The sequence below is a fragment of the Didymosphaeria variabile genome (genome assembly GCF_027946475.1).
Source record: "Didymosphaeria variabile strain IMI 356815 chromosome Unknown scaffold_3, whole genome shotgun sequence".
NCBI classification, from domain to species: Eukaryota; Fungi; Ascomycota; class Dothideomycetes; order Pleosporales; family Didymosphaeriaceae; genus Didymosphaeria; species Didymosphaeria variabile.
In genome coordinates this window covers 1,632,861-1,653,782 of record NW_026611622.1, presented here as the reverse complement: position 1 = coordinate 1,653,782, position 20,922 = coordinate 1,632,861, and the positions used below count along the sequence as shown (strand labels likewise).

The 20,922-nt window shown below is 52.3% G+C and overlaps 7 protein-coding genes and 1 non-coding gene across 8 annotated transcripts; 5 read left to right on the top strand and 3 right to left on the bottom strand.

The window, feature by feature from the left end:
• Nucleotides 1-142: 142 nt before the first annotated feature.
• On the bottom strand, nt 143-1,975 carry GAD1 (glutamate decarboxylase gad1; the record flags this gene model as incomplete). Its single annotated transcript, XM_056212698.1, has 6 exons — nt 143-212; nt 271-421; nt 466-670; nt 718-1,089; nt 1,136-1,702; nt 1,751-1,975. 6 exons carry the CDS (start codon nt 1,973-1,975, stop codon nt 143-145), a joined length of 1,590 nt encoding a protein of 529 aa, XP_056073006.1.
• A 1,123-nt stretch (nt 1,976-3,098) lies between these two features.
• On the top strand, nt 3,099-4,499 carry N0V89_003902 (uncharacterized protein; the record flags this gene model as incomplete). Its single annotated transcript, XM_056212697.1, has 1 exon — nt 3,099-4,499. One exon carries the CDS (start codon nt 3,099-3,101, stop codon nt 4,497-4,499), a length of 1,401 nt encoding a protein of 466 aa, XP_056073005.1.
• A 1,673-nt stretch (nt 4,500-6,172) lies between these two features.
• Nucleotides 6,173-6,761, bottom strand: N0V89_003901 (uncharacterized protein; the record flags this gene model as incomplete). Its single annotated transcript, XM_056212696.1, has 2 exons — nt 6,173-6,610; nt 6,738-6,761. The coding sequence occupies 2 exons, from the start codon at nt 6,759-6,761 to the stop codon at nt 6,173-6,175; spliced, it is 462 nt and encodes a 153-aa protein (XP_056073004.1).
• Nucleotides 6,762-10,048: 3,287 nt separating this feature from the next.
• Nucleotides 10,049-11,356, top strand: N0V89_003900 (uncharacterized protein; the record flags this gene model as incomplete). Its single annotated transcript, XM_056212695.1, has 2 exons — nt 10,049-10,132; nt 10,211-11,356. 2 exons carry the CDS (start codon nt 10,049-10,051, stop codon nt 11,354-11,356), a joined length of 1,230 nt encoding a protein of 409 aa, XP_056073003.1.
• A 472-nt stretch (nt 11,357-11,828) lies between these two features.
• On the top strand, nt 11,829-11,913 carry N0V89_003899. Its single transcript has one exon. It is a non-coding gene; the product is annotated as a tRNA-Val (tRNA).
• Nucleotides 11,914-12,136: 223 nt separating this feature from the next.
• On the bottom strand, nt 12,137-13,813 carry N0V89_003898 (uncharacterized protein; the record flags this gene model as incomplete). The annotated part of the gene is made up of 3 exons (XM_056212694.1): nt 12,137-13,132; nt 13,181-13,698; nt 13,744-13,813. The coding sequence occupies 3 exons, from the start codon at nt 13,811-13,813 to the stop codon at nt 12,137-12,139; spliced, it is 1,584 nt and encodes a 527-aa protein (XP_056073002.1).
• A 1,365-nt stretch (nt 13,814-15,178) lies between these two features.
• Nucleotides 15,179-18,593, top strand: N0V89_003897 (uncharacterized protein; the record flags this gene model as incomplete). The annotated part of the gene is made up of 7 exons (XM_056212693.1): nt 15,179-15,302; nt 15,353-15,368; nt 15,416-15,438; nt 15,485-15,602; nt 15,651-15,750; nt 15,798-18,127; nt 18,176-18,593. The coding sequence occupies 7 exons, from the start codon at nt 15,179-15,181 to the stop codon at nt 18,591-18,593; spliced, it is 3,129 nt and encodes a 1,042-aa protein (XP_056073001.1).
• A 534-nt stretch (nt 18,594-19,127) lies between these two features.
• N0V89_003896 (uncharacterized protein) lies at nt 19,128-20,072 on the top strand (the record flags this gene model as incomplete). The annotated part of the gene is made up of 1 exon (XM_056212692.1): nt 19,128-20,072. One exon carries the CDS (start codon nt 19,128-19,130, stop codon nt 20,070-20,072), a length of 945 nt encoding a protein of 314 aa, XP_056073000.1.
• Between the last annotated feature and the right edge of the window lie 850 nt (nt 20,073-20,922).

Sequence of the window (20,922 nt, the reverse complement as noted above, 5' to 3'; positions counted from 1 at the left end):
CGCATCCGAACATGTCCAGCATCTCCATGGTGCCAGAAAATGCAGGGACAATATATCTAAAACTTGCCTGTGGTACCATGGTCTTCGGCGTTTCCATCAACACACGCTCCGATGCACCCCCTCGTGCATCGGTCGCTTCGCCTTATGCTTCTGATGCGAGGGCAGGCCTGCCGAAGCATGTTGTTTCTGGTGGAACTTCGGTCAGCACGGTCCTGAATTTTGTGGTAGCACGTCATTCGTACCTCGATGCTCGAAGGCTGGGGCTGCCACGCTGCCAGGTCCGCTGCATCACTGTTCATCATGCTCTCCGTCACGTTGCAAAGATCCGTAACCAGACGGTCAATCATATCCAACGACAGCGTTTCACGAACGACGACGCGAAGAATCTGTGTCTTCTCTTCATTCGGCGGCAACGGGTAACCTGTCTCGTTAGCTGAGTACCATGCTCGTTGCGGATAGACATACTCGGAATGATGTACTGCTTCGACCTCATCAGATTTTGCACTGCATCTTCTTTCAGATGCGGGTAGTCTTTCTTGAAATCATCGGTGAACGTAAAGGCGACGACGGGAAGGCCGGCATTGTAGTCGGCACTGTCCTCGCCAGAGTCGTAGGGCGCCTTGCCCTTCTCGTACGCGTGATCGCCCTTCTTCCGGTGAATATCGCTAACCTGTCTGATGTCAGTACGTCGTTTTATGTATCGCCTCAAGGACTTACACAACGGTACCAGCCCGTGTGCTCCAGCGCGCGACTCAGCAGCCGAGCGTTTGCAAGTGTGTTCTCCATTATGCTCCGGTAACCGGTAAAGCCCAAATGAATAAGGTTGTAATACTGCGCGATAATCTGCGCTCCGGGTCTGGAGAAGTTCAAGGTGTAGGACTCTTCTGTTCCACCCAGATAGTGCAGTTCGAAAACGAGATGCTTAGGTAGGTAGCTCTCATCTCTCCAGATGATCCATCCAACACCAGCGTAGACCAAGCCAAACTTATGTCCACTGACGTTGATTGACTTCACTCGGGGCAGCTCGAAGTTCCACTTCTGTCCTGCTTTCGCATGTGTAAAAGGAGCAATGAACGCCCCGGAAGCGCCCTGTCAAGTCAGAAACAGGCAATCGAGACACGGTTCTTTAGCTTACATCGACGTGGATCGGGATGTCTACACCCGTCTTCTTCTCGTACTCATCAAGAATCTTGCTAACTTCTTCCACTGGCTCGTAGTGACCGGTGTAGGTAGAACCCAGAATCACGAAAACACCAATGGTGTTTTCGTCAATGTTTTCTTTCACAAGTTCGGGATCCAATCGGTAGTTTGACTTGGCGGATACTGGCAGAATGCGAGCCTCTACCTCGAAGTAGCGAGCGAATTTCTCCAAAGCTACCTGAGCGTTGGAGCCCATCAAAATGTTGGGCTTCAGTGTGTCCTTTCCTTCCTTCGTCCTTTTCTCTTGCCAGCGGCGCTTCATGGCCAGACCGCCCAGGTGGATTGCTTCGCTTGAGCCAGTCGTCGCAGACCCAATAGCCTTTTCGCCCTTCTGAACGCCCCAGAGGTGAGCGAGGATTGAAACGCACCGGCCATGCATATCCATCATGGCGGGATACTCGTCGGCATCGCTCATGTTCTTGGAGAGGTTCTCGACCATGAGCTGCTCTGCCTCTTTCTCCATATATGTTCCGACGAAAGACGCCAGATTCAATTGCGGACGCTTCATCCGGTCAGCAAAACACCCAAACTATGGCTACATCTATCTTACGCCATCCAAGTCGAGCTCATCTTTGAGCAATTGATGAACGACCTCCGCCGGAGCTCCATCATGGGGAATCTGGAATTTGGATAGCTCTGTCGAGCTCGCGTAGCGGCTGGAATACGGCGTAATGTGAGAGGTGAAGCGGTCTTTGTTACGGCTGGCTTTGTGAATAGGATGGTCGTGGAGGGACTTAATCAGCTCATCGGGATCAACATGTCTTGCGAGAGCCATTTTGTCGCGTAGTGTTCAAGTACTATTACAACAGAGGATCAATGTTGTAGAGAAGGCGGGGTTTCGTCTGGACGATCGGGCAAGCAGGTAGTAAATAAAGGCATGCCGATGATGTAATGGGGTGACGGTGACGGAAGCGTCGGTAGTTGCATGGTGGAGTGCATCTCGGTGGGTTTTGTGGAATGTGACTGGGGTTCGAAGCTTAACGAGGCTTGTGAAAGCTTGAATTCGGGTGACAATGATGGCTCATGTGGGCCCAGGCACAGGTGAGGGACCAATTGAGACAGCGCCCAGCTTCCGGGAAGCATCAAACCTGCGTACCGATATCGCGCGCTGTTACGTGATGGAAAGCTTAGCAGGCTTGGTCAGCTCAGAGCAGTCTATGAAAGACTTGTTTCAACCAGATGAGGCCTTTTTCAGTCTCTAGAACGTCGGCTACGGGCAGATCGAGATGGCATTATATCCAACTGTGGAGAGCCTTGATCATGACGCAGCTTCGCGCTAGCTCGATAGCTCCCGCATGCCTGCAGGGGTCAATGATGATCCGCTCCGGCCAGATGGTCTCCACGTGACCGTGCAGCTCCCGAGGTCTCGTTCCCAGCTGCCTGGGCGCTTCGGAAGCAAGCATGTCGATGTCCATGATCACGCTGTTTACACATATCACTGCTACAAAGCAGACTGTCGTTGTTGTAGCCATCGACGACGCTGCGACGCCAGTGGCCACAGCGCTTACCCCTCTGTCGTCATACACGGATCATCTTGTTCGAACGCCGTGCCGAGGAGGATGACGACGCCCTGGAGCCTGGAGCTCGGAGCTCGTTGTACCGTCTCTGCTCAAGAAGCACATAGAGTGTAGTTCTGGCATTTGCTGTCGCGTCTTGCCACTTTCATCAACAGTCACCGAGTACCATTGTCGCTCCGCACTCGTGTCGCTCGCGTCGCGACGTATATTCGCGTATCCACGTATTTCGTCCGTGGCCTGTACCTCAGCCGAGAGATCCGCTAAGCACGCACTGCCACGCAGTGGTGGCATCATCGACCGGTCGACTACTTGAGGCGCCTTTATCCCAATCGATACTCCTCTAATTCATCTCCGTTGACTTTGATTTGATTCCTAGCGAAGATGAAGTTCAGCCAGGTGCTGCCCCTACTCCCTCTCGCGTCCGCCTTCGTAATCACGGAAACGGATGTTTTCCAGAACATCGAGAAGACTGGAAGAGAGCTCACCGACCAAACTCGGAGCGCCTTTGAAAAGACACAGCATGTTCTTGACGATGCCTTCGCCAAAGCAGCCAAGAGTGTGATGCATGTAGGAGACGATGCCTACCACAAGATACATGAGACTGGATGCGACGTTGAGTCTTGGTTGGAGGGATCGTCCTTCGAGGAAGACTATGATGAGGACCTTGATAATCCGGGCCATCCACGCCAGCCTCCACATGATAAACCACCTCACCATGGTCCACCGCATCGCGGAAGGCCCCACCATCCTCCGCATCATGAGAAACCAAACCAGACCGTGTATGAACTCATCAGTAAGAGCAAGTACACCACTAAGCTTGCCAAGCTTATCGATGAGTTACCTGATCTCGTCGACAAGCTGAATAGCACCAAGGCCAACTACACCGTGTTTGCACCTACTGACGAAGCTTTTGAGAAGATTCCCAAGCACGGCAAGAAGCCATCGAAGGAGATTCTTGAAAAAGTCTTGTTGTACCATATCAGCGACGACTTCTACCCAGCTGGCCGTGTTTTGCACTCATACACGATTCCCACGCTGCTTGAGCCCGATAATCTTGGCCACAAGCAGCGTCTCACTGTCCGCGTGACCCTGAAGGGACCCACCATCAACTTCTACAGCAAACTTGTAGCAGTTAACATCTTTGGTACGAACGGCGTCATCCACGGTGTAGACCACATCATAGTGCCTCCGCCGCAGGTCGCTACTATCATCGATCTTCTTCCGGGAGAGTTCAGCACCTTGGAGCTTGCCCTCGGCAAAACTGGCCTCTTCGATAAGATCAATAGTACCGATTATCCCCATCAGGGTGGAACTTTCTTCGCTCCTTCGAACTTCGCGTTCAAGAAGCTCGGTCCCAGGGCCAACGCCTTCTTGTTCAGCCAGTACGGCCTCAAGTACCTTAAGGCCCTTCTCGAGTACCACATCGTCGTCGATCAGACATTGTACTCTGATGCATTTTTTGACCAGTCCGGGGACGATGAGCAGAAGACTGACGACTACCGACATTTTCATGTTGATCTGCCCACTGTCCTCGAGGACAAGTACCTGTCTGTTGACAGCGCAAGATATGGGCCTTTCGTCGAGATCAGGATCAATGCGTTCTCACGCGTGACCATTCACGACGGCGTAGCTAGTGACGGTGTCATTCAAGTCGTGTCCGATGTTTTGATCCCACCGAAGACCGAGGGGTTGAAGAAGATGTACTGGAACGGTGAGGAGCTAAGCGTCGAGGATCTTAAGGAGAGGCTAGCACCTCTTGTGGATGAAAACCCAGAGTTGTAAAAAGCCGTAATCGAGGTTAGAGGAGTTGGTAAGCGGAGCCGTGAACCATGACTCATAGGTGGGAAGTCGGGCCCAACGTAGATAGGTGTTACGAATGTACGATCATTTGCGTTTTGACTATATATTTCTCGAGAGCGGCCCACAACGTATGCATGCTCCCAATGGTTGCTGACCGGCGTGGTCCGAAGATGCAATATGATTACGGCATTGTTAGCTCCATCGAAGATAAGTATGTCGCTTGCAGCAGGTAAAGGAAGGCTATGAGTTCCAGAACGTGCGCGCTATGCCTCCACCTGCCGCCACCCCTTCCCTGGGTAGAGCATACATCAAGGAATGCCCCTCCAGAAAAATGCTCTGTGCCCTGCGCCAGGTTCGTGGAGGTGCCAGCTTGATAGCGGACCATATAATCGTTTACCGTCAATGAAGCTGGGGTCGGTCTTGCCAGGACGGTGTGTTGTCGTGGCCTGCGTTGTGATCATCGGTCGGTTCGTGCCATGGTTTCAGGTGTTGAGGGGCCGTTTTAGGTGGCTCGCTTCCAGTCGATCACACATTGCCTGTCGCATATTCTGACGTCTCGCCATCCTCCTAATTCTGCGAAACGTTCCGACGATAGAAGGATGCAATATAAGCAAGGGTTCGAAGAAACAATGAAAGGGTGCACAAAACTGTGAAGAGATGCGAGATCCGTCTCTCCGAAAAGATTGGGCATAGCGCTTCCTCATCCAGTTGGCGAGATGCAACACTTCACCCGCATCCATCTTGTCTTTGCCGACCACCAATTTCCACCCGAAACCCTTGGCTCCAGCACGAATGCACTCCTGGAAGAATTCGTGAGCGCTAAAGCACCGGCACTGTACGCGCTGTGCGGCCACGAGGTTTTGACAAGTGCAGCTTTCAAACGTGCCTAGGCGCCGTTTCTGCGTTGTTCTCGTCGCATCCGATTGTTTCTCGACGTCTTCCAATAGAGACTTGGTAGCGTTTGCAGACTTCATATCTCCTGCAAATATTGTCGCACGGTTTAGAGCGATCATACAGGCACGGCGGAGTACGTGACGCCTCAAGCATGCTACCCCTACATGCCAGAGCACCTGCAGGGGTAATGTGAAGGCCCGTGCATACTCCAATCGACGTCAAGATCACGAGAAACTGTTCCAGAGCAGTGGGTAGCTGCTTCAGTGACCGGCCCGTCGCCCGCTATCTGTCTGCTTTCCCGCTGTCCGTCCTGATGTTGTTTCTCTGTGCCTGAATTCCCGCTCGTTCTTCGCTTTTGCTTTTGGATGTTCCTTTGGGCTCACCAACGATGAGGTGTTGGGGTTGTGGTAGCTCTTTTTACCTTCGCTTCTTTTGAATGGTGCTGGCATCAAGCCTTTCGCTTCTTTTGAATGGCTTCCTCGCCAGCTGGTATGGCGCAGACGATGCTTAATACAGTCGTTTTAGTCTTCACGCTGATTGCTGGGCTCATCGTGTTCCTTCGCTTGTTCACCAGAGGACTACTTCTTCACAAGGCAGGCGCTGAGGACGCTTGGATTTCTTTTGCTATGGTAAGTGTAAAAGTACATCACTGTAGGCCTAATCTAACGTTGTCTGTCAGATTTTGTCCATTGGCCTGACAGTTACAATTGCTCTTCAGATTCAAAATGGGCTGGGCAAACATATACAAGAGTTGACACCGGCTATGATGACGGACTCCTTGAAGGTAACGAGGTCGCCCGTATGCGGTCATCACTGGCTGACAGTATACTCAGGCTTTCTGGGCTAGTGTCTGGATCTACAACCTTGCGTTGACGGCCACGAAGATTTCGATTCTGACGCAGTACATGCGGGTATTTCCAGTCCCTCGATTTCGGACTGCATGCTTTGTCGTCATGGGTTTCGTTGTACTGTATGGACTTTGGACATTGATGGGGAGTATCTTTCTCTGCTTCCCGGTCGAATTCTTCTGGGACAAAACTGTCGCCAACGGACAGTGCCTGAACCAGGAAGCTGTTTGGTTTTCGAACGCCGCCGTCAACATTGCGCAAGACGTTATCATTCTGTTCCTCCCGATCACGGTATTGAAGAGCCTCGGCATCCCCAACAGGCAGAAGAAGGCGCTCATTGTCGTATTCGGGCTTGGGGGGAGTGTAAGCATCATCTACCAATAGACTTCATCCATGTACTAACAAAGAGCAGTGTATGTCTAGTATCGATCATTCGACTGCGGACTCTAGTATCTATCTCAGACTCAACCGACCCTACTTTCGATAATCCGCCTGCAGCCATGCTGTCGGCGATTGAGACGAACGTTGGTATCATTTGCGCCTCCCTACCATCTATGCGCCCACTACTCGCCGCTATGATGCCAGCGTACTTCCCACAGGGCTCCCAATACACGAATACATACAGGCACGACGCGGAGCAACCGAAACACATGCGGTACCACTCCGCAAGCAGCCGACCGTATACTGCAAACTCTGTCAAGGAACCTAGTCATCCTCGATCCGGTAGTGCCGCTAGTCAAGGTCGAAGTCATTCTAGCTCAGCGAGCAGGAGCCATTCTCGGTCCGGCAGCACAGGTCTACTGTACAGTACCACAGCGCCCAACCGTTCCCAATCCGTCAGCGCGAACTACGCAAGCACAGGTAGCAGATCTGCTCATTCTCGAACGGGCAGCAACAGCAGCCGCCTCCACATGCCCACCGAAACAGAGCTGCAGCCTCTGCCCAACTATCATAGCATGCCTCAGCCAGTGCACAACACTGCACGTCAACTCAATCTAAGTAACGGCCACCAGCATCCTATGAACCCGCTCCGCATGTCGCCTTCCAGCCCTGTCATTCCCAGACTCCCTCGCCTTCCAGAAAATATGGCTGTCCTGGGTCCATTGGAGTCAAGCCAGCAACATTCAGGAATACAAGAGCGGGCAACACGCATGCCGCTCTTCCACAAGCCGTTACCCATAACGCCACTGCCCGGGCACCAAAACGTGCCGCAGTATCTGACCATGGCGCAAGACGAGGCAATGCTGCCGATGATGCTGTCGCCCGGCCTCGTACCTCAACCACTCAACCTGGGTGCGAGGTCCCCAAAATCATCCAGCTTTGGCGATAGGTCTGCCTATTGGGCTTGATATTTTTTTGTTCTCATTTCCTTGCCAGCTTCCAACTTCCGCATCTCCTTTTAACGGCCGTAGCCCGCACCAAACCTTTCGAAGTCTACCTCATTAGCTTTTGACCTTCCCTTGTTCTATACCCCGACGCTCATTATACGATCTTTCATGACCAAGCTGGCATCGGCTTCGCAAGAGGGATCATCAACCGCTCTACCCTTTCCCTGACGCTAGCTATGAGGCTCGCCCGTTCCTTGTTTATATGTTTCATGAGTCTAGGGATGGCCAGGGGGGTCACGCCGCACGTGTAAGATAGTTGGATGGAATGGGGAGCATGTAGGATAGTCACCGCATACAATTTAGGAGCGAAGCCTTACGACTCGCCAAATCAGGTACCAATTCTGTCTCATGACATACAGTATGTGATGTTTTTCGTGCAGTAATAGAGATCTCGTCGACAGTAACGGGATGAAACAAGCAATGACGTCTTGAAAGGGGAGAGAAAACGTGACCGAACCAGAAAGTAGAAATGTGCCTTGACGGAACAGGATTGAGGTGACCTGATTTTTCTAACCAGATCTTTTCTAGAAATAACATAACAAAAAAGTCGTGTTCAAGAGAAGAGGGTACAAATAAAAACTTACTGTTAACCGATCCCGCATTACTAGGCCCAAATTTAGGAAAGGTATTATGCATCGCATTGCCGTGGGGTGCCACATGACAAGTCTTCGTTTGTGTACCATCCAATGAAATTAGAAATCTAATCACAATGGTGGCAGAGTTTGGAGATACAGTGGGGGAACGAAAATAAAAGAGAGAAGAGGAGGGGCGATCAGTCATAGAGCACAAATCCTTCAACGAACTGGGAAGGTGGAAGGACTCCCAGGAACATAACACAAGAGCAAACGCTTCAATTACTCACTCCATCTGTTGATCACTCCGTCGGATGTTGATCGTTGATATCCTTCCTCGAAAGCTGGATGGATCACTTTGAATCCCAAGGGTTACGAGACGCTGCAGGACTGGCCCTGGATAGTCCACTACCCTGCGGCTGGGCAACAACACAAGGCGCGCAGAAGTTGGATCCCAAATCCAATCACCTTGAGACCGAAGTAATGACTGAAAGGCTTTAGTGTCAGGGGTCTCTAGGTTTTATGAAGCAATCTTAATATATACGAAACGACGTTTTGGGGAACGCCTGGCGCGTCGCACCACATTGGTCGGCATACCTCATCAACCCAGGGGACGCTTTCCATGCACAACTCTTCATTTATAAAAGAATAGTCGACTCTCAATCGACGTTGCGGATATATACATCTGATTCATGGATGTCCGAGCATTGCATGCAGGTGATCCCGTACATCGGTACGCCGGGCAAGGCAGTAATGTTTGGAACATCTTACGAACAGGAAAAGATCGTAAAGCTCATGAGGCTCGTCGTCCTAATTTCGAAATTGATCGCCATTCTCGTAGCGGATTTTGGCCGAAACTGGGACTTCTTGACTGAGGACCGGCAAGAAAGCTTGCTTGGTGCAGCACCACAGGTCCCTTCACATACAGAAAAACCCTCCGCAGGCGAAGACAGCTCAGAGGCTGGTAGACATTCTGTAATCATCCAGACCATGGAAAAGTATACGCGGCCAGCCTTCTGATGGGCCGAACACGATCTTGAATCGGCCAGATCTTTCGTCCCTTTGAGCTGAGCTTCAAGCACTGCTGCGCTATAGCGCTGATGGACTTCATCCTCAGCCAAATGATCTTCATATACTTGTAGTCTCAAATGCTTGCTCTCTATCTCCCTGAACTTGTCATTGGCGTCGAATAGTGATTCTTCTCTCTCATCCTCCGGACTAAGCTAGAAGACCATAGGCTGCGCTTGTTGGAAGACATGCCACATCTGGGAGACTTTTTGCGCCTTTTTCTCGTTACCTTGTTGATTGATGCTTATCATCTCATTCCACATATAATTTCCGACAAGATCAGCGCGATGGGGGGCGATTGCAAGGAGCACCCCGTGGAGACTTCGAGTTGACAAAAATTGATGTCCATCTAGTATGGCCGGTAAATTTTCATTCGGCCCGCCCCAACAGTAAGACAGAGCAGTGTATCTGTTTTCGCTCTGAAGGTAAGGCAATGTTGTTGGTCAATTCTTAGCGTGGCTTGTTGATGGATGAAGCCAGAGGAGTCGGATGTAGCCAAATGAACAGGAATTAATTCGATAGTCTTCTTGGGAGACCCATCCCGTAGTTCCTTGGATCGGTGTGTAGTTCTTCGAAAGAGAAGTATGGCGAGTAGCCTGGTGGTTAGTCAGCTCAGCCCTACCAGAGGGTCGCGTGGCGGGCGGGAGTGCTAAACTCCGCATCTGATCCCCCTAGCTACTTTCATCTGCCAACTGTCTCAGGGCCAAGGACCAGTTCACCCAGCGGTTTGATGTGCTAGCACAAGGACACAACCACCCACCATGTCTGAGGACATACCGGCGGACGGCCACGAGGGCGACGGCACCGCCGCTGTGACGCTGGCGCCCGGCATGCTCGAGGATCTGGTAGGCTACTAGCCCTGCACGCTGCATGCTGGAGCGATGCTGGAGAGAGCCATTGCTAACGCCTTTCGCGCAATACAGACTCGTGACGTTCTTGAGTCGCTCATCCACAACGTAATATACCAGACCGCGCTCTCGTGCCACCGCACCGAGAAACAGCTGCGCATGCAATCCGCCGCCACATCCGCCGAATCTCTCGCCCTGGCAAACCTCGAGCCGCCCTCGCAGAAGAACGCGCAATCGACGCAGCCATCCTTGCCGACCGCCGAAACCAATGCGGCGCTTTACGAAAACGGGCGTGTCTTCCTCAAAGGAAACCCCCTCAAGACCACACCAGAAATCATATGCCCGCATTGCAAGCTGCCGCGGTTAATGCACCCTATTATGGGCAAAGGAATGCAGCAGCCAGACCTGACGCGCGAGTACTGCATGTTGTATCCATGGGTGCAGCGCTCGGGGCACGATGTGTATGGGAACCCGTTCCCGACGGATATGGCTAAGAGCAAGAAGGAGCGCGAACTACTCAAGCAACAACAAAAGCAAGCGGACAAGGAGAGCGTGGGGACGCCTGGGTCGCAGGATACCGACATGAACGCTGGCGACGGGACGCAGGGCAAAGAGATCAAACTCAACACTGGTGGTAAGCCCGCCAGCTACATACCCTGGCACACGTGCCCGAAGTGCAAACGCAGTCTCCTCATAACACGTTTCGCACACCACCTCGACAAATGTCTAGGCATCAGCGGACGCCAGAGCTCTCGCGCTGCCATGGCTAAAATTTCTGGTGTCAACGGCAACAGCAGCGGCGTAGGAAACACTCCGCTGGGCAGCCGCATGGGCACGCCAGCACCCGGCTCGCAAGGTGACGGCCCGATACCAAAGTCCAAAGCGAAAGGCATCAGCCCCGTGAAGAATCTACGCGACAACGCCGACGACGACGAAGGCGACGACACTCCCGAAAAGAAGAAGAAGAAAACGAAGAGTTCGTACGTGAAGAAAGCGGATCGAGAGAAAGCGTCTAAAGAGGGCACACCTAGCGGCAGCGGCGTAAAGATCAAGCTTAAAACTAGTACTCCCAGTTCCGAGCGCAGAGACAGCAACATATCCGAAAAGCGTGAGCGTGAGGGGTCCGAGGATGGTGCGCCCAAGGCAAAGAAGCTCAAGCTTAGCATAGGGAAAGCAGGGAGTCCGCCTGCGCCCACACCTCTCGCTCAGGGCTCGCCGTAGCAGGAAACCCAGGCGTGAGCGCGGAAATTGAGAAGAAGAGCACGGGGAATTAGCATGACAACTGTTTGCATCACACGGCGTTTCACGGTATACCACAGGTGGCTTCGGTATCATCACGGACATGATTTCGCGATAGCATGAGGAAGAGGCGTTCTGAAGTGGCATCCTACATTGCATTAATTAGATGCGCGCGGCATTGGTTATTTTCAGTTTCCTGTTCCCTTGTTCATTACGGGAGATATGGAGTGTATGAATCAGATGCGGAATTGAACGTTCTTCCAACCTAGCGTCGCTTGCCGTTTTCAACCCCGCGATCATAGAATTTCGGAACGAGTCGTGCTCACATACGATGCACCTCCGCAGCTTGTTACAAAGCTTCTCTCGGATTTCACGGAAATGTAGAACTCGACATACTTTTTTGAACACATATATGTATTTTCGAAATGCAAATCTTTCTATCCAATCACAGTTCGGCTCGGTGGTGTAGTTGGTTATCACGTCAGTCTAACATCTAGTTAGGCCACTGAAGGTCCCGAGTTCAAACCTCGGCTGAGTCACTCGATCTCGATTGTCTTACATTCTGCGTTTAATTCGCAGCTTTCCTTTTTCTTTTGCTTTTGCTTTGCCTCTTTATTCCATTGGTTCTGGGCTGGTGTGAGGAAAGAAGGAGACTAAGGCCCAGCATGATAGGCGCTGCGGTTTTGTTTCTGGAAATAGAATTCCTAATTGGGTTATTGCCATGTTGTTGCGAAAGCATATGATATCTGGTTGGTGCTTCCGTCACTTAGACTTTTCCTCCTTCAGCACCACCCTCAAACCCTTCGAGTCTAGTCGAGGAGAAGGATTGAAAAAGTCATGTGCGCATTCCACATCCTCAGCGCCTGTTTCAAACAACTCCATCCTCCTCCCCACGCCCTTCTCCCCAAACAACGCACCTATCATAACATACAACTCCGCATACGCCAACCATATCCCCGCACAAGCCCTTGTCCCCTTGCTGAAAGGTACGAGATACGTTTTCCTCCTCTTCAGCTCTTCCTCCTCTTCCCCGGCATCATTGGAGCTAGAGCGTGAAGAGAGCCAGCGCGAAGGATCGAATGTGTGCGGATTAGGGAAGTTATGGGGGTTGAGATGCATGAACATAGGTGTCATGCTAATGGGAACGCCGGGCGGGATGGTGTACTTGTATTCTCGGTCATTGAAGGAGCCGGAGTAATGCAATGTAGTGTCGGGCGATATGCGGGGGAGGCGGTGGGAAACGCCGAAGCTGAGGCGGAGGCCTTCGGATGTGATGGCTTGGAGGTAGGGTAATTTTTCTAGGTCGGCTAGGGAGGGTCGCGAGGTTCCGGGTGGAAAGGTGGATTCGAGGGAGGATAATTCGAACTCTAGACGAGACTTGATGGTGCTATTGGCGAGGACATGGTAAAGGATGGTTGTTAGAGTGTGCGCAGTGGTGATTGTGCCGGCGCCGAGAAGGGTGAAGGCTTCGTCTTCTAGGCGAGGGGTTTGAAGCTCAGGCGCTGGTAACGAGGATGTAAGGAGCGTATGTAAAGCCGTTCGTGAAGACGTGCTGTGTTGGATACCCTTTTCCTCGTCGACCTTTTCGTAGTCCAGCGTTTTCCTAGTTTCTTCGATCTTGAGTTTGATGTCGTTGCGTATGTTGAAGAGACGCGTACCGGGCGGGTGGAACAGTGACACTAGACCTGGGGGGATTGTTTTAAGCAGGTGATAAGCCCATGGGAACTGTTTCATGAGATGGGTACCGCTACTTAGGTCCTTGAAGGGTTAGCCTTCAAATAACGATGGACGGGAGAAGGGACACACCATCATGAGTTTTTGCCACCCAGGTTCAAAGCTCTCTTTATCCAGCAAACCGTAGTTGCTCCCAAAAGCAACCTGACCTACAACATCGGCTGAAAATGCAAAGAAGAAGTTGCGCAAGTTCAGTTCGCGACCCTCTGCTCCTCTTCTCCTTACCAAGTCACACCCGTGATGAGCTAGCTCTTGAATCGTTGGAGCAATGTTCGTCACAGCGCGCTTCGAGAAGAATCCGTTCAATGCACTTCTTCTGATACGATGCAGCTCATGTCCAGTCGTCCCAACCGCCGCCATGGTCGTGCCAAACATGCGTGCACTGTACTCCCATTTCTCGGTCCGTCTTCCAGGCCCAACGTATACAGAGTCGTAGAAAGCTGGATCTGCCACATGTAACTCCTGCGGATTGATTCGTACTACCGGTCCGTAGCGTTGGTGTAGCTCTTGTATCTTCCATGAAAACCGCCCCTTGCAAACGACATCGTAGTAGAACTCGTACCAAAAGGTCAATGCCGCTAACCGAGGCCCTGGGTATCGCGAAATCGGACTGTAGAAGAATCTATAGAACGCACCAACGACAATGTAAAGGGAAGCTGCAAAGAGTACAAGGTTGATGGAGTATGAGTGCAGGAGAGAGTCCATGTGGCGGCGAGCAGTATTTCGAAACTGCAGGAATGGAGAAGAATTCCATGATGCAGGAGAAATAAGAGAGATGGTACGAGGCAAGTGGTCCAAGCGAGGTACTTTTTTGTCTAAGCGGAATGATGGGAAGCGGCATTATCAGCGTGACGTGATAACGAAGGTTGCATGATGGCATGTGCTCCCGCGGCGAGGCGACATTTTTTCATGGCGAAAGGAATTGGTCGTGATTAAATTCAAAGTCCGAGTCTCAAAGGGAATCTGCAAGTTTCAGTGTGTCTCGTTGGTCTCTGGGACATTGGACTATTGGCGTCTAGAGCTTGAAACGTCGACCACGACTAAAGCTCGAGATTGGCGGTGGCCCCGGAGCGTGGGGAACGCGTGACGTCATGAGCCGTTATGGTAGCTTGGAAATGTTCAAGCATTAGTGCAGATGATGTGCTGCGAAGGAGCATACAAAGCCAGAGCAAATCGCGATGGTCGAGCCAATGTAGACGGTCTTGTCTTGGTAGGCCATGCCCACGTTGCTATGGTCTGATGTAGCTTGAGACGGCCACACTTGGTATCTGCTGTACACCTGAAGACGTGGAAAACGTGAGAAAGTGCGCTTTCAAGTTTGACCATGCAGATTCCGATGAGGATGAAGATGGGTTTGGCCTGAGAGAACAAGAGGGTCGTGCATGTCCAATGGTCATGGTGTGCTTGTTGAGAGTGATTGGCCCCGCACCCCAATCGCCGATCCTCCACGTGCTGGGGTTTTTCGAATTGCCTTGTTGAGGAAACCTTCCAGTCTTCCAAAATCTCCCGCAACAAAAGAAATTTCGGTATCCGGGCTCTTGCTGCAGCGCCGCACGTGGCTGCATGCATTCGCGGCGGACATGGGCGCGTAACTTGCGAGGGCAGTCGGGACGGTCAAGAACAACCTCTTCAACGGTCTGGCCTAGAGCTTGGAGGCTCACCCGTGTCGAGCCGCACTGTGGGCCGCGAAACTGAGCCAGACCCGTTCCGTGGGTAGAGCCGATAAGCGTCGCGCTGCACGAGCCACAAATTACATCAATCGCAGCTTCCTGCATGCATCGTGAAGAAGGCGCGCTCGGCTCCAGAAGCCAACACCAACGCTGTCTCTGTCTACCTCTCCTCCCCTCTTCTCCTCCATCCTCCCGACCCCTTGTCCCTCCGCACCCTACTCTAGCAGTCTATACCCATTGTTTCGTCTGATCATTCCTTTGCATCTTCTGTTCTTGTCTGGCTGACTGCCTATTGACCGCTATATTTCGCTAGCGATAATCGACTTTCTCTTTGCAGCGCCACCACCAGTCCATCGTTTGACGACAAACCGCAGATACCGCAAGGGCACAGACAGTCGCTATGGTTCTCATTGAGAATCAGGAATACCTCTGCGAGGAGGAGAAACGCCTCAAGCAGGATCGCGAACGTACCGCCTACTGGAAGAAATGGGGTACTTATCTTGCCGAGAGACAGTGGGCAACTGGTAAGCTCCTACAATCCGCACTCTGGAATGTCAAAGCTAACATCCTATAGTTCGCGAAGACTACTCGTGAGTCCTTATCGACCCTCCATTGGCCTCTGCTAACCCCGCTACAGCCACGACGGTGACGCATGGAGCCGTAAGCGCAATTGGACCTCAAGCGCAACACTGGCTAACCTGTATAGACTTTACTCACGATATGGCGCGCTCACGAGCTTTTCGATGGGGCGAGGACGGCATTGCTGGCATATCCGACTCGCATGGGCTACAGAACATTGGCTTCGCCTTTTGGAATGAGAAGGAGTGAGGTCAACCGCTCTTTTGGAACAAATCGTTGCTGACAGGGAACAGTGACTTTCTCAAGGAGCGCTTGTTTGGCTTGTCAAACCCGCAGGGCAACCACGGCGAGTCGTTGAAGGAATGCCACTTCCACCTGGACAACACACCAACGGTACGTAAACATGGATGCATACATGCATATCACTAACGCGAGTGCAGCATTCATACACAAAGTATCTCTACAAATACCCTCAGCGCAAGTTCCCGTACGAAGACCTCATCAAGGAAAACGCAAAGCGTAGCAGGCTTGAGCGTGAATACAACATGATCGATACTGGCGTATTCGATGACAACAAATACTGGGATATTTTCATCGAGACAGCAAAGGAGGCCGATAATCCTGAGGAGATACTATGCCGTGTCACAGCGTACAACCGCGGACCCGAACCTGCACCATTGCACATTGTGCCGCACGTGTGGTTCCGCAACACTTGGTCTTGGGGACACGAGGAGCCCGAGAAGCGTCCATCTATCCGCAAGCTAGGCGAGACTACCGCAGTCTCCAAACACCACAAGCTCGGTGAGCGTTATTTCCAGCTATCGCCTTCTCCGGGTATCGGCCCAAGCGGGGACGATGTGCAACCCGAGCTGCTATTCACAGAGAATGAGACCAACTACAAGAAATTATGGGGTGGAGAGAATAAAACACCTTACGTGAAAGACGGTATCCATCGCCGCATCGTTGATGACGAGAAAGATGCTGTGAATCCCGACAGCTTCGGCACCAAGACTGCTGCATGGTACGCCTTCGATGAGGGCGACGGCGTTGCCCCAGGCGAGTGCGCTGTCGTGCGTTTCCGCTTCTCGAAACGCTACGATGGCTACATCGACGAGGAGCTCTTTGACGATATCATGGAACAACGTCGCGCCGAGGCGGACGAGTTCTACTACCGAATCAGCCCCATGCCAATGGCAGATGACCTTCGCAACATCCAGCGCCAGGCTTTGTCCGGCATGCTCTGGTGCAAGCAATACTATCACTTCATTTGGGATCAGTGGGCGAATGGCGATCCAGGCATGCCACCACCTCCTCCGGGCCGAAAGGCTATACGAAACAAAGAGTGGAAGCACATGTACCTGGACGACATTCTGTCTATGCCCGACTCGTGGGAATATCCGTTCTTCGCTGCATGGGACAGCGCTTTCCACTGCCTCCCGCTGGCCATGATTGATCCAGACTTCGCCAAAAAGCAGCTAGACCTTTTCACTCGTGAATGGTATATGCATCCCAATGGCCAGCTACCTGCCTACGAATGGAACTTTGGCGACGTGAATCCGCCTGTGCATGCCTGGGCATTATACAGGGTTTTCAAGATCGAGCGCAAGATGTACGGTCGCGAGGACTACGACTGCCTAGAGCGCGTTTTCCAAAAGCTAATGCTCAACTTCACCTGGTGGGTGAATCGCAAGGATGCGGATGGCAAGAACATCTTCGAAGGTGGTTTCCTAGGCCTGGACAACATCGGTATCTTCAATCGCTCCGATCCGCTACCGACCGGCGGTGTGCTCGAACAAGCAGACAGCACGGGATGGATGGGATTCTATTGCTTGAACATGCTCAATATCTGTCTTGAGCTTGCGAAGCGCCGCCGCATCTACGAAGACATGGCTTCAAAATTCTTCGAGCACTTCATCATGATCAGCGATGCAATGCAGTACCGATCTGGCGGTGAAGCGAAGCCGCTGTGGAATGAGGAAGACGGATTTTACTACGATGCCATTTCGTGGGGTGGTCCCTGGAGCCATCAAATGCCAGTTCGGTCTTTGGTCGGCCTTATCCCTCTCTACTCTACCCTAACCCTCGAGCCTGAAGTCATCAATCAATTCCCCAGCTTCAAGAGGAGGCTCAACTGGTTCATCAATAACCGCAAAGAAACCGCAGATCGCAACATTGCATCGATGAAGAAGCGCGGTCAAGGTGATCGTCTCCTCCTGTCCCTCGTCAATGAAGACCGTCTGAAGAGGATCATGACAAGGATGCTGGACGAGAGCGAGTTTCTCGCAGACCATGGCATTCGTTCCTTGTCCAAATATCACAAGGATCACCCGTACTCGATGGATGTAAACGGCCAACGCTATCAAGTCAGCTATCTCCCTGGCGACTCAGACAGTGGACTATTTGGTGGCAACAGTAACTGGCGAGGACCGATCTGGATGGCCGTCAACTGTCTCCTCATTGAATCTTGCCAGCGATTTTTCCTTTACTATGGCAACAACTTGAAGGTCGAATGCCCCACTGGGTCCGGCGATTACATGCATCTCGGTCACGTTGCCGAGGAGTTGCAGCATCGTCTCCAGCATCTTTTCGCCCGCAATGATGACGGTAGACGAGCCATCAATGACGGCAACCAGATGCTGGACTTTGACCCTAATTGGAAAGACTATTTGTGGTTCCATGAGTTCTTCGATGGAGATACCGGCCGCGGTCTTGGCGCAAGTCATCAATGTGGTTGGACAGGTTTGGTCGCAAAGATGATTCACGATACTGGGTAAGCTAGCTTGCCCCTCTCATATCAACGCTCGCTAACACACTTCAGCATGACCTGTCGTCTCCCTCAGACACCGCGTACGCCAACGGCCGCAGCCGCCCACTACTTCGATGACATTTGGAGCACGGCGGGCAAGCCGAAGAAGCCTCATCACCTCCGCCGATCATCCACTAGCCGTAGTATCGGCAATTGGGAGGGATCGGCCAACGGCGATGATGACGAGCCTGAAAAGGCGTCACTCAACCGCACGAATTCGATCGGGTATCTCGATGCAGATGCGCTCCAACGGAAGCAGGAGATGGACCAACATGTTGCTCACTATGTCAGCGACCAGTTGACCAGAATCAAGAGCGGCGATTCGAATGAGTTTGACGGTGGCGAATTCGAAGCGAGTCTGGACGGCGCACTGGAGATGAAACCGAATGGCCGCAGAAAGAACGGCGGCGATAGCTACTTTTCGCGGTAACTCGATGTATGAGTAGAAGCATGTGTGGGAGTAAATCGGCCGACGAATTGATATTGGCCACCTGGCCAAGAAAAGTTTGATATGGCATGCCCGACCTAGAGGAGACCTAGATAGCTTCGTTGCTGCTATCCTTATTGGCACGCTTAATTCATGCTCTGATCTCACTTCTCCCCTGCTCACAGGTTAGCTTGTCTCGTACAAGTGAGCATACCAATACCTGACACACAAATATGTTCCTATGATACCTAGGTACCTAGGTAGGCACGCCCGCACGTGTCACAGTACACATGCACGCCTTCCGCGGTATGAACCCCACCTTCCTCGCTCTGGGCCCGCGACGTCACCATTTTAGCACACGAGGCTCACTCCACCCGGCAAGCGACCACACAAGCTCAACCAAGCTCCGCTTTACGCTACAAGCAACACCCCGCAGTTTTGCTCGCTACCATTAAATAACTGTCTCCTTTTTAAACACTTTCTCTCGCGATTCTCCACCTACACTCGCTCGCGCGCCGTGGCGGCATTGCCTCCGCCATGGAAAACAACCAATCGGCTTCGCGGGCTGCCCAGCGCTTCCTCATTGACCGCGTGCGCACCGACTGGAGCTGGCCTGACGTGCCTGACGCCTGGTCACAATCCGACGAGGAGGTTCGCGGCGTGACTTCCTTCCGCGAGCGTTTTTATGGTGACTCGTCGCCTTCAGAAACCGAGGGCGAGGATGCCGACGGCAGCGACCCGTACAAGTTTGACAGCCCGGATAGCATTGGCGATGCAGTGGAGCTGAAGGCTCAGAAGCGCAAGAGGAAGAGGAGGGCTGCACTCGAAGACGAAATGAAGGTCAACGAAGGGTTGCGCATGTTTGTGGAGAGACGAGATGCGTGGACGGGTGTGGCAAGTGTGAAGAAATACGGGACCGCTGGGCGTCCCGCACAAGCTCAGAATGTTGCACAGACAGCCGAGGCCGAACGATCGCCATCGATCAGTGCTGATATATCCTCGTCGAACGCGCCGACCCCCATGAGCGTCGATTCTCAGGCTTCCGCTACCGCTGCCCACGACGACGCTCTACGAACCGCTGCCACTGCCACCGACGAACCACTTGTACCGGTCGCACCTGCGCTCCTCCCAGACAATGCCGTGAGGATGTCCATTACGCCCAGAGCATACCCCGAAATCTTTAATAAGATTGTGGTCTCGTCGAGAACGCCATCTGTACCAATCAATCTCTCTGATATGACAAAAGCACTGGTGGCCGGCTGGAAAGAGAATGGTGAGTGGCCTCCAAAGGCCGCACCGCTCGATCCGCTGGCCGGGAAGAAACGCACCGCTCTTGCGGTCGTGCGAGCAGAGAACGGGGAGCCCTTTTTAGCTCACCACCCGCACCTGCAGAAGGGCATGGACTCGGTTAGGAAGATATTCCACCTCAACGGACAGGCAAAGGAGGGCGGGCATGGAAGCAGTCCTGCGAATGCCGGCTGATGAGAGAACAGAGAGATCTTGAAGACAAAATCTTTACAAGGCCCAGGCTAATCTTATATACGCCGTAGAAACGACGCTGTTGTGTTCGGAGACATTGGACAACGCGACTTGCGATGAAGGGCGTCTCCATGGCGGACCAGACAACCAAACTGTACCTTCTGAGCTTCTGGAAACGATACGCAACATGGATTCCTTTTTCCGGTTCGTAGACGCAAGTGGTCAGCCAGAACTCCAGATGCAATCAGCGACCCCGAGATTGCCCTTTCACAGTTCGCCAGCGCCTCAGAGTCATTCAGCCCTCGATGGTCGACCAATCGCGCAGAGTCATTCAGATTCTGACCACATTTATCAACCAGTTTATCATCAACAAGAATCTGCTAATCAAACTCTGCCTAAGAATCGAAAATCAGCGCTGGATGGTGCACTTTCGCCGCAGAACCAACCATCCCCCAATAATCCATCAGCGTCTGAAACTACATCAATTCCTAATGATCAACCTGCGACTAAGGGTCAACCAGTTGCCGAGAGGCGTTTCGGTGCTCAATACCAACCAGCCGATGTTCGCCCAACAGGCCCAAGTGAAGGAAATTACGAAAGGTAGTTGACACAACAGAGTCAACCAGACCACGATAGCGGAACAGTGTCCCAGAGTACGTCAGTTTCTCAGATGGAAAATGAGGACCAATATTAGGGAGATTCGAATTTTGTTGCACAGTTTTAGAAGAAGAAAAAAGTGTGCATGGAGTGTTGTGCGGATTTGTCCTGGTAATGGCAGGGTGAAAGAGCATCGTGGGAGATGGATAGTTACGAAAATTGGGGTAATGGATCGAGCTTGCTCTCCAGTCCAGAA